The 17,183-nt window shown below is 50.8% G+C and overlaps 2 protein-coding genes across 7 annotated transcripts in view; both read left to right on the top strand.

Annotated features, from left to right (window-relative positions):
- The first annotated feature begins 8,628 nt into the window (after positions 1-8,628).
- DUSP12 (dual specificity phosphatase 12) lies at positions 8,629-13,422 on the top strand. Of its 2 annotated transcripts, none has more exons than XM_079761659.1 (6): positions 8,629-8,960; positions 9,785-9,898; positions 9,985-10,103; positions 10,490-10,586; positions 10,897-11,083; positions 11,946-13,413. In XM_079761659.1, exons 1-6 carry the CDS (start codon positions 8,710-8,712, stop codon positions 12,105-12,107), a joined length of 930 nt encoding a protein of 309 aa, XP_079617785.1. In that variant the 5' UTR covers positions 8,629-8,709; the 3' UTR covers positions 12,108-13,413. The 2 variants fall into 2 exon arrangements, with proteins under 2 accessions (XP_079617785.1, XP_079617786.1); XM_079761660.1 differs by having other exon boundaries at positions 8,830-8,960; positions 9,793-9,898; positions 11,946-13,422.
- Positions 13,423-14,610: 1,188 nt separating this feature from the next.
- Positions 14,611-17,183, top strand: part of ATF6 (activating transcription factor 6) — a 138,375-nt gene continuing 135,802 nt past the window's right edge. For 3 of the 5 annotated variants that reach the window (XM_079761974.1, XM_079761972.1, XM_079761970.1), the window contains exons 1-2: positions 14,612-14,755; positions 15,575-15,865. In XM_079761974.1, coding sequence (XP_079618100.1) covers positions 15,814-15,865 — 52 coding nt within the window. In that variant the 5' untranslated portion in view covers positions 14,612-14,755; positions 15,575-15,813. Of the gene's footprint in view, positions 14,756-15,574; positions 15,866-17,183 lie in introns of all 5 variants that reach the window. The other 2 variants (XM_079761971.1, XM_079761973.1) reach the window with 2 other exon arrangements.

Here is a 17,183-nt window from a genome sequence, read left to right as displayed (position 1 = left end):
TTTATCCTTTCAAAGAACCAGCTCTTGGTTTCATTGATCTTTTGCATTTTTTTTTTTTAGTCTCTATTTCATTTATTTCTTCTCTAATCTTTATTATTTCTTTCCTTCTACTTACTCTGTGCTTTTCTTGTTCTCTTTCTAGTTCTTTAAGTTGTAGTGTTAAATAGTTTATTATTAATTTCTCTCTCTCTTTTTTTTTTTTTTGTTGTTTGTTTGTTTTTAGAGGTTGGCCTGTAGTGCTATGAACTTTCCTCTCAGAACTGCTTTTGCTGGGTCCCAGAGATTTTGGGTTGTTATGTGTTCATTTTCACTTGTTTCCAGGAAATTTTTTTATTTCTTTCTTGATCTCATTGGTAAACCATTCATTATTTAATAACATGCTATTTAGCCTCCATGAGTTTGACTGTTTTTACTGTAGATGATTTCTAATTTCATTTCACTGTGATCTGAGAAGATACTTGATATGATTTCAATCTTCTTGAACTTGTGGAGACTTGTTTTGTGTCCTAGCATGTGGTCTGTCTTTGAGAATGTTCCATGTACACTTGAGAAGAATGTATATTCTGCTGCATTGGGGTGAAATGTTCTATAAATGTCTATTAAGTCCTTCTGATCCACTGTATCCTTTAGAGTCACTGTTTCCTTGTTAAGTTTTTGCCTGAAAGATCTATCCAGTGAAGTCAGTGGGGTGTTAAAGTCTCTACTATGACTGTATTATTGTTGATCTCTCCGTTAAAGTCCTCTAGAAGTTTTTTTTATATATATATTAGGTGCTCCTACATTGGGTGCATATATGTTTACAGGGTTACATCCTCTTGTTGGATCGATCCCTTTAGTGTTATGTAGTGCCCTGTGTTGTCTCTTGTGATGGCCTTCATTTTGAAGTCTGTTTTGTCGGATATGAGTATTGCTACTCCAGCTTTTTTCTTTCCCATCTGCATGGAAAATTTTCCCCATCCCTTCACTTTCATCCTGTGTGAGCCTTTTGTTCTGAGTGGGTCTCTTGTAGACAGCATATAGTAGGGTCATGTTTTTGTATCCATTCAGTTACCCTATGCCTTTTGATTGGAACATTTAATCCATTTACATTCAGGGTTATTATTGATAGGTACTTATTTATTGCCATTTTAATTCTGTATGCCTATGTTTCTCTCTCCATTTCTTTATCTCATTACAGCAGTCCCTTTATTTGTTATTATTTTTAAAATATAATTTATTTATTTCAGAGAGGAAGGGAGAGGGAGAGAAAGTTGGAAGCATCAATGAGAGAGAATCAGTGACTGGCTGCCTCCTGCAAGCCTCTCACTGGGGATCAAGCCCACAACCCTGGCATGTGCCCTTGACCAGAATCAAACCCAGGACCCTTCAGTCTGCAGGCTAACATTCTGTCCACGGAGCCAAACCAGCTAGGGCTACAGCAGTCTCTTTAGCATTTCTTGTAGTGCTGGCTTGGTGGTGATGAACTCCTTTAGTTTTGTGTGTGTGTGTGTGTGTGTGTGTGTGTGTGTTTTTTTTTTGCCTGGGAAGCTGTTTATTTCACCATCAATTTTGAGTGATAGACTTGCTGGATATAGTAATCTTGGTCTCAGATCCTTGCTTTCCATTACCTTGAGTATTTCATGCCATTCCCTTCTGGCCTGTAGAGTTTCTGATGAGAAATCAGCTGACAGCCAACATAGGGGTCCAGAAATCTCTTCCTGGAGATTAATGGACTAATTGATGTTTCTAAATGTTTCCTATTTGAAATTGTGCTGCAATGACTGTTCTCACACCTACACTCTTACGCACATGTTTGACTATATCTGTGGGATAAACTAGAAGTTGATTTGCGGGACACGAGTTTTTAAAATTTTAACATTGTCAAATGATCCCTCCAGGATATTTACCAATGTGCAGTTCCACTGATTCTGCAGGAGAGAACTTGTCTCCCCCTCTCCCCTCAGGAGAGCGCATCATCACTTTTAGTTCTTAACTAGTGACCCGGTGCACGAAATTTGTGCACATTAAAAGGGGATTAATTAGAGGAAATAATTAAATATTGCTATTTTCCCTTTCTCTATAATAGAAGTGTCAGAGATGAAAGAAAATTAGTAAAATGTATATGAAAACCTTCCTCCTGTCAGAGTCTGGGGCTCACCATGGGACCCAGAGTCAAGTCCCTGCCCACCCACATGCACCTCAAAATCGCGTGAGACCCAGACCTGGCCAGCCACCCCCACCATTGGGCTAGATCCAGACCCGGCCAGTCCCACCCTTGTCAAGCCCTGCCGGGCAGGGGGTGTAGCCTCAGGTCCCCTGTCCTGGCGCCAGGACGGGGGCACGGCCTGAGGTTCCCCAGCCCAGACCAGGGCAGAGGGCATGCCTTTAGGTCCTCTGTCAAGCCCCACCAGGTGGGAGATACGGCCTGAGATTCCCTGTCTAGCCCTGCTGGGTGGGGGGCATGGCCTGAGGTCTCCTGTCAAGCTCCACCAGCAGGGGGGTGCAACCTCAGGTCCCCCATCAAGCCCCGCTGGGTGGGGGCACGGCCTGAGTTCCCCTGATCCAGCACTGGGTGTGCACCTTGAGGTCCCCTGTCAAGATCCTCTGGATGGGGGGTATGGCCTGAGGTCCCCTGTCAAGCCCTGCCAGGTGGGGGAGGGCGTAGCCTCAGGTCCCGACTGATTGCTCGTTAAGGCTCCTTATGGGAACTTGGCCTCAGCTGTGGGTGCAGCCATCTTTGTGATGGAGTGATGGTCAATTAGCATATTCCCTCTTTATTAGATAGGATTAGGCCTCCCGCCACTTTCTGCACTGTTGGGTGCCACCCAGTGGATCCTGTTAGCATCACAGCCTCAGCCAAGCAGCCGCCCAGCAGCAGTCCCGGGTCAGTGCCTCTGCTGAAATGCTAACCCACCCTTCCGAATTCCCACCGCGGGAGTTTCCAGGTGACTAAGGGAAAGGCACTGCTAACTACACCTCCTTGTTAAACGTGGACGTTGTCCAAGTGGAACTTCTATTCTAAGCGGATTATCCCAGTTCTTCACCAAATTCTCACATGTAATGTGTAACGTGTAGTGTGGTTCTCTCATGTGTAACGTGTAGTGTGGTTCTCTCATGTTGGTTTAGTTTGTTCTGCAGTCACGACACCTGCAAAGACCATTGGTCTCATAATAATAGTTGTACCTCTCCGGCTCAGCCAACATCTGAGGATAAAGAGTTGGTAGCTTCCACTTGAGTCTTTTTCAGTTCAGAGGAGCAGATCTCATTGTCTCATATCTCAACAGTAAACATGGCCCTGACTCAGTTGCTCCAGTCTCCAGCCCATGCGCCATACTTGTCCACAGGAGCTCTGTCCTGGGGAGTAAGAGTCAGTGTGTGTCCCCTAATCTGCCTGTCCAGTCCTTCCATGGAAAGAGACCTGGCATCAGGACAAGACTACTCTTAGTAAGCTCGTGCTGCCCCCTGGTGGACGCTGCTGCTTCTTTAAATGAGATACAATGGACACATAACATTAGTTTCAGTGTACAATGTAGTGATTCAATATTTAAATATATTGTGCAATGATCACACTAAGTCTAGTTAACATTCATCACTACACATAGTTACAGAATTTTTCTTGTGATGAGAACTTTTAAGATCCACTCTCTATGGAACTTTCAAATATGCAAGACAGGATTGACTATAGTTACCATATGGTTAATATCCTATATAATAAGAGAGGAATATGCTAATTATCCATTGGCTGTAACATCACGACCAATCTACAAGTGGTGGAGAGCTACAGGAGGGCGTGGCAGTGAGCTACGAGCAGTGGAGAGCTACCAGCGGCAGTGGGCGGGTGGCCAGCTGAGGCAAGCGGCAGCCAGGTACTCACACACGGATTTGTGTGCAGGGCTACTAGTATCCTATTTAATAAAGAGGTAATATGCAAATTCACCATCACATCCTCACAAGATGGCTGCCTACGACCAGGCCAGCAGGGGGCGGTTAGTGAGGGACGACCAAATGACTGAATAAGCAGGCTGCCTGGGGTGACCAGGCTGGCGGGGAGGGGGTGCAGTTGGGGGTGACCAGGCCAGCAGAGTGGGCAGTTGGGGGCGATTAGGCTGGCGGGGGGGGGCAGTGAGGGGCAACTAGGCCAGCGGGGGGGGCAGTTGGGGGCAACCAGGCCAGCAGGGGGGGCAGTAAGGGGTGACTAGGCCAGTGGGGGGGGCAGTTAGGAGTGACCAGGTCCGCAGGGAGGGGGCAGTAGGGGGCGACCTGACTGGCAGGGGTGGCAGTTAGGGGCGACCAGGCAGGTGAGCGATTAGGAGCCAGCGGTCCAGGATTGTGAGAGGGATGTCCAACTGCTTGTTTAGGCCCGATCCCGCAGTTGGACATCCCCCAAGGGGGCCCGGATTGGAGAGGGTGCAGGTTGGGCTGAGGGGACCCCCCCCTCCGTGCATGAATTTCGTGCACCGGGCCACTAGTAATTAATAAAGCTGCTTGTTTTATAAGCCTGGCAAGTCACTCCTGCAGTGGCCTGCTCTGCAGTATCGTTTTGGGTTGGAGGCCACCTCGCTGGTTTGAGAGCCTGGAGCAGCAGGGCTCTTCCACGTGGACCCCGGGGTCCCCACGACGGGGCTGCCGACGGTCTGCGACAGGGGCTGTGGGACACGAGGCCTCTGAGGGCCGAGGAGCGCTGCCTTCCGAGGCCGCCACTCCGCCCGCTGCTTGTGAAGTCTCTTTGATGAGACAGGTCATCGCTTTGCTGGACGTGTTAGGCGTTGGGTGAAACCATCTGTGTTGTAGGCCTCTCGTCTGTGCCTCACCTCACCTGACCTCCGCACCTGTGCGCCATCGTCCCTTCGCCCGTGGGAAAGGCCAGCTCAACGCCACCTCCTCGGAGCCCTCCCCGGGTTCCTCCAGCCAAATCAGGACGGCGTCGTGTCTGTGCCCGTGATTTGCTCGTGCCGCCAGTTCAGCATGTGGCTCGGGTACACACCCTGGTCTGCGTGGTGGGAGTTTGACCTTCATCTGAGTCCTGTCGTGTCCCCAGCGCTGAGCAAGGGCTAATGAGCTGAGATGAAATCACGGGCTGGGAGGGGTGTGAAGCCGTTTTCAGAAACGTCTGCTTTGGGGCCACACAGAAGCCCTTCCACTGAACGCGCAGTGAGTGTTTTCCCCTCTCGGGCAGTTTCCTCTCCAACATCTGCCCTCAGGCTGGCGGCAGGGGACGGGCATTCCTGGTGGGAGTGAACAAGGAAACACCTCCTGGAGGAGGAGGGAGAGCGGGGGAGACCCTGCCAGAAGCCGCCATCGGGGCGGGGAGGGCGGGAGCAGCCTTCGGAGGGTGCGCTGACCAGACGGTCACAGGCTCCTGCTCTCCCAGGGGGGCCCTTCGGGGCGTCAGGGAGGTGTCCTCGCCGGCCATTTTGGATGGAGACACTGAAGTTCAGAGGGCCTGGCCAGCTTAGACAAGTCACACACGACAGACCAACCCCAGCGACAGCCGGGCTCTTTCTGCTCCAGCTCAGGACCCAGTGCGGGCAGCAGAGAGCTCGAGGGTGTGACCCAGGCTGGGGCGGGGAGTGCGGCCACTGGGCTCTGTGTCGGGGAGTGGCACGGAGGCCCTGGCACGCACTCTGGCCCCTCAGCTGACTGTCAGCCAGTTTCTCCTGGAATCAAAAAGGAACTGAAAGCACCAGCGCCAATCCCAGCCGTCCGCCCGCCCGTTTACCGGAGAGGCCGCGCAGCCGATGACTGTGCAGATGGGCCGCTGGGGCCAGGCCGGGGTGCTGTCTGGTGGCCAAGCCGTCCCTGCACAGCAGGCGCTCAGGTCCGCTCGTCTCGGTCCCGGCCGTGGAGCTGAGGGTATTCCCTCGGGTTCTTGGCCACAGACATCCTTCTGGGGCAGGGGGACACCTCTGTAAGGCCCAGGCTCTAAGCCAGGCCGGCTCAGGGATGTGGCTGCGGGCGCAGGGGCTGCTCTGCTCCGAAGCCGCCCCCCTCGCCAGCAGCGCCCCGCCCGCCCTGCCCACCCCGCTGCCTCTGGTGCAGGGTTCAGCCCGGGGTGCCTTTCTCCATGAACAGGACATGCTGACAAATGAATTCTAATTAGAACTCTGCAACATGGCCACACCGACTCTGGTTTTGCAGACGAAGAAACAGACTTGGAGAAACCGCACAATTTTCTGAACGCAGGGGGTCGCCCGGCGGGAGGTGCCGGGCCGACTCAGCTTTGCATCCAGACCCAGGTTTTCTCTGGCTTCAGACTGTGCGCCTGGAGACAGATGGAACTCCCCGCTCTCCGAGCCCGCCTTCTCCTCACTAACACACAAAGCGATAGCCTTACGCTGTTACTGCTTAGTTATACGATTTCAATGGGAAGGCCTCAAAGCGTGCTTCACGGGCATCTGCCTAAGTGCCCTAGAGCGTAACTCCCACCCCTCACCTCGGGCTCTGTGGTGTGGGCACAGGCCACGTGCTGGGCAGAAAGAGGAACAGGTGGCAGCGAGGCGAGATGGGGCAGAGGAGGGGAAGTTTCCCTGCTTTCTTCTCAGCAAGTATTTTGAAAGATGGAAATGAACATGAAAATCATACATGTGACTACACCCGAAAGTCTGAGAAATACCCCAAGAGAGGGAGTCTGGGAGCGGTCCAGGTCAGGTTACAGAAAACGGCCGTCCTCTCCAAATGCGAGCTGCCGCATAGGCCAGTGACGGGCAACCTTCTGAGCGTGGTGTGTCACACTTCGCCAAAAAACTGAGCATAACTCGGGTACTGTGTCACTTTGAGGAAAAAACATTATTTCGCAAATGTTTCATCCTCGGCATGCGGCCGCCTCAGTGGCCACGTGTCATCAGAAATGGCGACGCGTGTCAGTGCTGACACGCGTGTCATAAGTTCGCCATCACTGACATAGTCGATGATCTCTTAGCAATTACACTAATTTTATTTAATCCATATTTATCAAGGTTGCAGGTTTGCGTGTGTGTGTGTGTGTGTGTGTGTGTGTGTGTTAATCCTCACCGGAAGGCATTTTTTCCATTGCTCTTCAAAGAGAATAGGAGGGTGGGGGGAGAGAGAATCTATTTTAGAAAAACACATGGACTGGTTGCCTCTACAAGCACCCTGGCCAGAGGTGGGAGCAAACTTGAAACTGAAGTTACTTGCTCTTGACAGGGAATCAGGGCGGCTCTCTAACCACCGAGCTACACTAGCCAGGGTCCTTCTCTTCTTTTTTTAAAAAAATGTATTTTATTGATTTTTTTTTACAGAGGGGAAGGGAGAGGGATAGAGAGTTAGAAACATCGACCAGGATGTGCCCACAACCAAGGTACATGCCCTTGACCGGAATTGACCCTGGGACCCTTCAGTCCACAGGCCGACGCTCTATCCACTGAGCAACACCGGCTAGGGCAAGCCCTTCTCTTCTTGTTAGGAAGCCACTCTGACACTTCTCTGAACACACCCTTTCCGTCCTTAGGTCCAGCCTGCTTTTCTTACAGGTCCCACATTCATTTCCCCCTATTTCTTGGGGGAACACAAAGTACATCTTCCCAAGGGTAAATGGTGCCACCTCGTGGCCAGGAGTACAAACACAGTTTCAGGTGTCTATCCCGGCTCCGTGGCGCTTCCTGACCGTTCAGATTCAGACGTGTGCATCCTCCCCTCCTGGAAGGAGTGGAAGGTTCTGCAGAGGCTTGGAACCAGGGGAGCAGCGGGCGCAGCAGCTCGTCCGCCCCCTGCACCGGCGCCAAGGCCTCTCCTGCCGCTGTGCCTCCCTTTCCCGGCGGGGGCTGTGGCTGTGGCTGTGGCTGTGATCTTGCCTCCTCTAGCCCAAGCCCTTCCTTGGTTTCCGGGTCCCCAACTTTAACAAACATCCTCTCACAATCACCCGCACTCCTGTCCTGAATTCTTTCCGCCGGAGGCAAGGACCCACACATTCCAGACGGTGCTGGGCAGACCTGCCTCGTCCAGGTGCCACCTCGCACCCCTCCCCCCAATTCATCCCAGGTCCCCTCTTCCCTCTGTGTCTGCAGCTTCTCCCTCTCTCCTGATACTTTCCCATACGTTTAAAAAGGTTCAAATCTTTCCTGTTAAAAGAAATAAATAAAAGAAACATGTCCCCCAATTCCAGGTTTCCCTCTGGCCATAGTCCCTTCTTTCCTGAAAAGACACGGGATTGATCCCTTAAAATACACAGCAGTGGGCAGGCCGAAGAGGACCCCGCCCGCGGGAACTGGGCGAAGGAGGAAAAAGGAAAAACAGCCACCGAGAGGGACTGCAAACGTGAGCTCACAACGTCGGAGGAATGCTTTCGCACTTCAGATGCACGATGACGCGGCTCATTCGGCCGTGGAGCCACCGCTTCAAACTTGGCTGCAGCTGCTTCGCGGGAAGCCCCGGAGCCCGACTCCACAGGGGGGCGGGAGCCGCGTCCGGGAGGCGATCCTCCTCCGAACGTGGGTCGCGGGCCAGCACCCAGCCCTTTCCCGGGAGCGCACTTCCGCCGCCGGCCGGGTCCTCCGAGGGCGCTGCTGCGAAGCTGGCCGGGCGCGAGGGCCGCTCTAGCCCGCCCACTCGGTGGCGGACGCGGGGCCGCTCTAGCCCGCCCACTCGGTGGCGGACGCGGGGCCGCTCTAGCCCGCCCACTCGGTGGCGGACGCGGGGCCGCTCTAGCCCGCCCACTCGGGGCGGGAGCCGGGCTGGGTGCCGCGGTGTCGGACGCTCCCGCGCGCGGCGGAGATGCTGCAGGTGCGGCCCGGGCTGTACCTGGGCGGAGCGGCCGCCGCGGAGCCGGGCCGCCTGCGGGAGGCGGGCGTCACGGCCGTGCTGACGGTGGACGCGGAGGAGCCCGACCTCCAGGTGGAGGGCCTGCGGCGGCTCTTCGTGCCCGCACTGGACGGGCCCGAGACCGACCTGCTGAGCCACCTGGACCGCTGCGTGGCCTTCCTGGGCCGGGCCCGCGCTGAGGGCCGCGCGGCGCTGGTGCACTGGTGAGCGGGCGCGCGGGCGGGCGGAGGGCGGCCCTGCCCGCATTCACTCACGGTTCCATGGGTTCCTTTTGCAGTTTTTTTTTTTAAAAATGTTTTTATTGTTTTTTAGAGAGAGAGGGAGGGAGAGGGGAGATAGAAAAATCGATGAGAATCATCGATGGGCTGCTTCCTGCACGCGCCCCATCGGGGACCGAGCCGTGCCCTCCTGGTTCCGGGGCCCCGTCAAGGCTGGGCTTTTGCAGCTCCCTGTTTGGGGGGATCGTCAGGTGAACAGACAGGGTCCCGGCGGTGACGGACGCCGCGGGGATGCACCGGGAAGCGCCGGCTCCCGGAGGAGCTTGTGTTCGGGAGTCGGGGACGTGGTGGTTGGTGCAGCGGAGTCGGGGAGAGACGCGTCCATGAGGACACTCGGACCCGAGCCTTGCTCAGGGGAAGGAGCAGGCGGTCGCAGAGGCGGAGAGAGTGGCAATGGGGATGGTCTGTAAGACCCACAGTTTAAATGCATGGAGTCAGTGCAGCAGGTCGTGTTAGGAAGGACGTCTGGGACCGCATCTGGGCCCTTCACGCCAAGAGCAAAGGAATCTGGAGTTGTTCCGAAGCATCAAAACCTTAGAGATTATCGTGGTCGTATTTGGATATATAATACATTCACATGGTTCAGAATTTAGAAAGAATAAGGAAATAAAGGAATAGTTATTTTGCACACGGGTAGTATTTCAGAAGCAAAGAGTTTGAAGCAGACAAGTGGACCAGAACTTGACCATAGAGGGGGCTGAGGTTTTTGTGTGCTTTTTGTCTTAATTGTTGCTGTCTGCTATTTTAAGTCATGCAGGAGTCAGCCGCAGCGTGGCTGTAATGACTGCTTTTCTGATGAAGACTGACCGACTTACCTTTGAAAAAGCCTATGAAAACCTGCGGACCATCCAACCAGAGGCCAAGTGCGTTCTTTGTGAGAGGAAACATTCTGTTTCTGTGGTGTGATTGCACTTATTTCAAGAAAACTTACCTCTGTTTGTCTTTCCAGGATGAATGAGGGTTTTGAGTGGCAACTGAAATTATACCAGCTCATGGGATGCGAAGTCGACACCTGCAGTGCAATTTATAAGCAATATCGTTTGCAAAAGGTTACAGAGAAGTATCCAGGTAATAATTGCTCGCATGTATTGGGACCTTTCTAGATGCTTTTCTTGTTTAAGTGTTCTGACACTAAGCACTTCAGGTGCATTATCTCACTTTCCCAGCAATCCTTTGAGACAGGTCCTTTTATTTCCTTTTGAAACTGTGGTTTAGCAAGAAATACCTTGTTCAGGGTCACATGGATTGTGAGTGGTGGGGTCTGGGATTTGAACTCAGGCAGTCTGCCCAGAACCCAAGGGCTCTCCTATCACATCCTGCTTTTTCAACGCTGGGTGCTTTTTAAAAAAATGTCTGAGGTTAGCACTTGTTGCCTCAATTTGCCATTAACTGAACTTTGTCTGAAAATGCGGAGTGTAACCAGTAGACACATTGTCATTGTCATTGTCATGTAGAGCTGCAGCGCTTACCTCAAGAGCTCTTTGCTGTTGACCCAACCATGGTTTCACAGGGATCCAAAGAGGAGGTTCTCTACAAATGTAGAAAGTGCAGGTAAAATATTTTGTATTTTCTGGAGATTTTATCTTGTCTCAGCAGCTGAAAAGTATTGAAAGTTTCAATTTATTAAATCTCTGTAGGGAGAATTTGTTTAGTTGATTACTATAGACATTTCAAATTCAAATCTGCTTCCAAGAATGTAAATTCTTAGTAGTAAAGCAATCAGGTTACTTGTAGAGATTACTGAAAATTAAAGTAGTACAATCAATACCATATTATTTTGCCCTTTAAGAAATAACTGCACATTTAATCTATTTTTTTTATTACTTTGGAAGTCATTAATGTGTTTGTTTGGAGGTTGCAGGAGGTCTTTATTTCGAAGTTCGAGCATTTTGGATCATAATGAAGGAAGTGGTCCCATAGCCTTTGCCCACAAGAGACTGGCACCGTCTCTCGTGCCTGTCACGGGGAGTCGGGCTCAGTGCACATCCTATTTCATTGAGCCTGTGCAGTGGATGGAACCTGCCCTGCTGGGAGTGCTGGATGGGCAGGTGAGGACACACCTTATTTTCTAGTTTCATTAAATCATCTATATTTGTTCCTTGTTGCATTTTAAGCCATGTTTTTCTAGTGTTTTACTCCATCTTAACTACTTTCTTTCTGAAGATTATATCTTTTTAGTGTAGACAAGAATCTATCAAAAATTTAACAAAAACCAGCTGTTCTAAACTAGTGAGCCACTCTGCATGGGTCTGGGAGCAGCAAGCTGTGGCTGGAACCATGGCCTGGCCTCTGCCTGGGAGGCTGCAGGTATTGAAGCAGGTTGTACAGTGGAGAAAATAAAATAAAATAAAATAGTGAACCACTTTTGACTGAGAGGTGTTAGTCTAAGTTCTTTTTAGTGCTAAAAATACATTAGAAGAAAATACAATAGACTAGTTAAGCAGTTTTGGATTTATCTATTTTACTAGAGTATTAGTTTGTTTTGTTTTTAAATAGGCAGGAATCTGAGGCCTAACTATGGGCTCTTAATATCAGAAATAGAACATGAGAATCCTAACATGCTTTCCTGCCCTTTAGCTTTGATTGTTTTAGTTTGAAATCTTAAGTTGCAGACTAAGTCAGCACACATGCCACATCCATGAAACATTCTATTTCATGTCTCCAGCTTCACCTCTCCCCCTGGTGCTGGAATTAATCTGTTCCTCCTTGGACCTCTCAGGGCAGGGCACAGCATGCTTCTTATTCCTAACACAGCTATTGTAGTAAACTGCTGTCCCCTCTTATCCCATCGATTAGATCTGAACTTCTGAAGGTCGGGCCCATGTCCTGTTTCTCTCTTCTTTGTTGCCAAAGATAATTGTTCTGTACAAAAGTGAATGAATGAAGTAGGGAATTTGCTTCCTTTTTCAGCTCCTGTGCCCCAAATGCAGTGCCAAGTTGGGTTCTTTCAACTGGTATGGTGAGCAGTGCTCCTGTGGGAGATGGGTAACCCCTGCTTTCCAAGTCCACAAGAACAGAGTGGATGAAATGAAAACGCTGCTGGTTCTGGCATCACAAACAAGAAAAATGTGAACTTGTGACATTTGATATCTGAAAGAGAAACTTGCTGGATGGGACCTGCTGCTTGCTTCTTATCATTCACACGGAGTGCCTGGTGCTTAGACTGGCAGCATTTCATCTGAAATGTGAGAAGATGAAATCACTTGATGTGCCTTGGACACTGTTTAAGTAGACTACTTCATATGGAAATAAAACCTTTCTTTCCCTTTTAAATCCTTACCCAAGGATACGGTTTCTTACTGATTTGAGAGAGAGAGGAAGAGAGATGGAGAGAAACATTGATGTGAGAGAGGAACATGAATTGGTTGTCTCCATACGAGCCCTGACGGGATCAAACCTGAAACCTAGGTATGTGCCCTGACCGGGAATCAAACCCTCCACCCTTCAGTGCACAGAACAATGCTCCAACCAGTTGAGCCAGGGCTCAAAACCTCTTAATCATGTAAATTATACTTTATTTGATAATAAAATCTATAACCCAGATACTTCCTCTGTTTCTGATTTTGAGAATGTTAAGTGATCTTAAGATCTGGATGAACAAAAGTATGTAAAAAAGTTAGAAACTATCATGTTTAATTAGATATTCTTTTATTTCTAGAAATCTCTCTTTAGAGATATTAGTAAATCTACATGTCTGGATTTTTCTTGGAAATGTAGATGGAAAGGCTATGAGGAAAACACTGACTGTGGTGTAGTTTTTCTGTCACTGTTCAGGAAGCCCAGTTATCTAAAATGTTAGAAAAGTGTGTTTAAGACTCCTTATTTAAAACAATGTTTTTATTGATTTTAGAGAGAGGAAGGGTTAGGGAGAGAAACATCCATTTGGTTGCCTACCACACATGCCAGGGATCAAACCCGTGACCCAGGTACGTGCCTTTGGACAGGAATCCAACCCGAAACCCTTCAGGGAGCAGGCTGCGCTCTCACCAAGCACCCACACTGGTCAGGGCAATTAGAGATTTTTAAGATACAAGATTGCTGTATAAAAATCAATAGTTACTCTACCCCAGGAGTAACTGAACTAAAAAACTGTAAATCAAGACTGTAAAACTATTAAAAGGAAATTTAAAAAGATCTTAATGACCTCAGGAGTGGGAAGGGTTTCTTTAACAAGATACAAAAAGCAGAGATCACAAACGGAAAGGATGCATAAATGTGACTTCGCTGAGATGAAAGCTCACAGGATACTAGTGAAACCCAGAAGCAAAGACCAGTGCTGGCCTAGATCTGTCTGTGGCATATGCCCCAGTGAAATGAACAGGCAGCTGTCTGCAGAGGTACACAGGATTGAGAGAAAATTCAACAGCAAATCTTATAACAGATAAGAATGGGAAACCCCCAGGAGAGGAAATAAGGTTTAATAAACACAAAAAAAGATGAGTCACGACTCTGTCAGAAAAATGTAGATTACAGACACACCCTTCACGGTGGCAAAGAGTGTAAAGTGTGACCGCATCTAGTGTTGGTGAGAATGGGGAGCAAAGGGAACCCGTCACTGCTAGCCAGGGTGTAAATTGGTGTAATTTGGCAAATATTAATGCTCCTCTATGACCTGGCGTATGTCTTAGACATGCTTGCACATGTAAATAAGGAGACTCATACAAGGATATATTTTGTGTAACAGTAAAAAATGGAAACAATTTAAAGGATAATATATATATATATATATATATATACACACACACACACACACACACACACTATATATATATTCAAATAAATACTAAAAACAGTTCAAACACATCAACAAGTAATGTTGAATGATTGGAAAATAGAGTATGATACTTTTATGTATATTAAAACCCCCAAACAACACTAAATGTACGTATCCACAAACATGTAAAATAAAAAATAAAAATGGACTTGAATGAGTCCTATAATATTCATAATAAACATTGCCTATGTGGATGGGGGAAAAGCGGAGCTCAACTTCATAATGTTTAATTTCTTATAAAAATCTGAAGTGAAAAGGGAAAATATTAATACTTGTTTATTTTTGGTGATAGGTGCACATGTTTGTTCCATAATCATTGCCCCCCCCCCGCCTTTTGTTAATCCTTACCTGAGGATAATTTCCCACTGACTTGAAGGGAGAGGGGCAGACAGAAGCATCTAAGTGGGTGAAACACACGGATTGGTTGCCCTTGACCGGAATCAAACCAGGACCCTGTGGCCCGCAGGCCGACGCTCTCTCCACTGAGCCCGACTGGCTAGGGCTCTGCCCCTTTTAATAAAAGGTAAAAGTTTTGAAAATTAAAAAAATTAAAACTTGATGGAGTTCACTCATGGTGGTTTAAAAAAGTGTATATGGTGGGTACAGCATAGAGAACTCTTGCCGGTTTTAGTTTAGTTTTTATGTCAATTTTTGATTTGCAGTTGGTGAGAATAAAAGTTTCGAACTTCATCCCAATGACAGCTGTCAGGTAGCCGATGACGGCGGAAGTCACGTTCCCGAAAGGGGACCAGGCGCCTGTTTCCTGGGCGGGGCCGGGCCGCGCGCAGGTGGCGGTGATGAAACCCGCGGTAAGCGCCGGCCGGCGCGGAGGCTTCTGGGACGCGGGTGTGCGGGCTCCGGGGCGTGGGAAGCCGGCGCTCGGCGCGGGAGACGTGTCCTTAGTGGGCGTCGCGAACGCCGGCGGAAGACGCGCGGACACCGTCCGGTAAGGGGCGTCTGGAACGTACCTGACACTCGGGCGGAGTGGGGGATATTTCCTGCACGTTATCGAGTTTCCGTCCTGAAAAGGTTGGCGTGCACCCGTCGTGGAGGCGCGGGGGACTCGTCCTCCCAGTTCTGGGCGCGGGGACTGTCCCTCCGCCCGCCCGCCCGCCCGCCCGCCCGCCGGGTCCGGGAGCGTCCTCTCGCGCCGGCCCGGGCTCCGCGCAGGCGCTTCTCCCACGCGGGTCTGCGGGGAACCTGGCCCTGACGGCGCGCTCCTCGGGAACAGCCGGACGCGCGCTCGCAGCGGCGGCGTTGTCCTGAGACCTGACGAAGGGAGTTCGGGGACCCGCCACTTGTTCAGGACGGGCATCACTTTTCCCTTTTGGTTTTAAAAATATATTTTTATTGGTTTCGGAGAGGAGGTGAGAGGGAGAGAGAGAAACCTCAGTGATGAGCGAGAATCATGGATCGGCCGCCTCCTGCACGCCCCCCACTGGGGTCGGGCCCGCAACCCGGGCCTGTGTGTGCCATTGACCCAAGTGGAACCCGGGACCCTTCAGTCCGCAGGCCCACGCTCTATCCACTGAGCCAAACCGGCTAGGGTCCTTTTGGTTTTTAATTTACAAAATTTTTAATTACAGTTGACATTCAAAACTATTTTACGTTGGTTTCGGGTGTAGCGCATGGGGGTGGTCGGTGAGGCGGCCGGACCCACCTGCCTCGGGGCTTGGTTACTAAGCAGGGCTTTACTTTCCAGCTTGAGCGCCGTCGATACTTTACTCCACCGGCGCACGATTTACGTGTCTTTTCCCCCTTACAGCCGCGGGACAGGAAGCGGCCGGCGCGGAGGGGAGCTGTCAGATCGCCGCGGCCCAGGACGTCGGTCTCGGGGTCGTGCGGGACCCGCGCGCAGTGAGGCAGTTTGTCCGCGTTCGGCCACCGTCGCCCAGGCGCTGCGCGGCGCTCGTCCGCCCGCCTCCGCCGTCCCGCCCCCGCGTGGGCTGCCGAGTCCCGGGGCTCGGAGCGTGTGCCTGGGGCGCGGGCGGCGTTGCCGGAACGATGGCCTCGCCCTTTAGCCCGGGGCTCCCTCCGAGGCCGGACGAGGATTGGGGTAAGTGGGTCCGAGAAAGGACCGGGCGGCTCGGTTTCTTCCTCCCGCCCGCCCGCCCGCGGCGGTGACAGGTGCGGACGGTCTGCCGGACGAGGGCTTCGCGCGCTCCCATCCGTGCTCCCGAGGGGGCTGCCGACTCCCGATGGGAATGGCCGGCGGTTGTCACTGTCCCCCTGGGGGCGACCAGGAAGGGATTTTGTGGGGCGGGACGACGTCGTCCAGCGCGGAGGGCAGGAGGGCCTCGGTGGAGCGTGGGACGGGGTGGCTGCCGGACTGTGTGTGCGTGTGTGTACGTGCGCGTGTCTGTGTACGTGCGTGCGCTTGTATGTACCTATGTACATCCGTGTGCACGTGTGTATGTATGTACCCGTGTATGGGCAGTGCGTGCTTGTGTGTACATCCTCGTGAACATATGTATCTGTATATGTGCATGTGTGTACCTGTGTACTTGTGTGTGGGCTTGTGTGTACATGTGTGTGTACATATGTGTATGTACCTATGCATGTGTATGCACCTGTGTACGTGCACACACTTGTGTGTGCATATGTACACCCATGTGTGTCTGTGTACATGCATGCGTGTGTCTGTACGTGTATGTGTGTGCACTTGTGCATACCTATGTTCACCCATGTGCATCCATGTATCTGTGTACATGCGGTGCTTGCGTATGTGTACCTGTGTATGTGTGTGCACATGTATATTTGTCAGTGCATGTGTTTATAAGTGTGTGCACTTGTGTATGCGCACATACACGTGTGTATAAGTGTGTGCGTGAAAATGAATGTGCAACAGATGTTCGTCCTGCAGCATCCACTGTTGCTCTGGGCTGATGTCTGTCTGTGTAGCAAAGAAGCAGAGACGCTCATCTGGATGGACCCAGCAGCCCTGTAGTCCTGACTGTTCTCCAGCTACAGCTGTAGGTTTCCTCGCTAGCATAGTTCCTTTAGCTGCTGGGGGTGGAGAGGAATGTGCTGGGACCGAGGGTGGAGAAGTGTTGTCATCTCTAGAGGAACAGTATCACTCCTGGGTGTGTGAGACCTGATGCTAATACTCTTGGGCTTGAGTGGGAGTTGGGATTGTGTAGGTCCTGGAGTGGCCCTGTGCTGAGCCTACACCATTCACCAGCTTTGGAATTTGGGGGGAACCCAGAGCGTCTTCATCTTTCCTCTTGGACCATCATTCTCAGTAGCAAGAGTGGAATCTCAATTCCATTTATTGAACTGAAGTCCTCACTTGATTTTCCAAAGGCAGAACTTCTTTTAAACTATGTACGGTTAGAGATTTATTTCAACCATTGGGTAGATTTTCCATGAGTTGC

The sequence above is a fragment of the Cnephaeus nilssonii genome (assembly GCF_951640355.1).
Source record: "Cnephaeus nilssonii genome assembly, chromosome: 21".
Lineage (NCBI taxonomy): Eukaryota > Metazoa > Chordata > Mammalia > Chiroptera > Vespertilionidae > Cnephaeus > Cnephaeus nilssonii.
The sequence above is the reverse complement of the archived record's forward strand: the minus strand, read 5'-3'. Positions and strand labels throughout refer to the sequence as shown.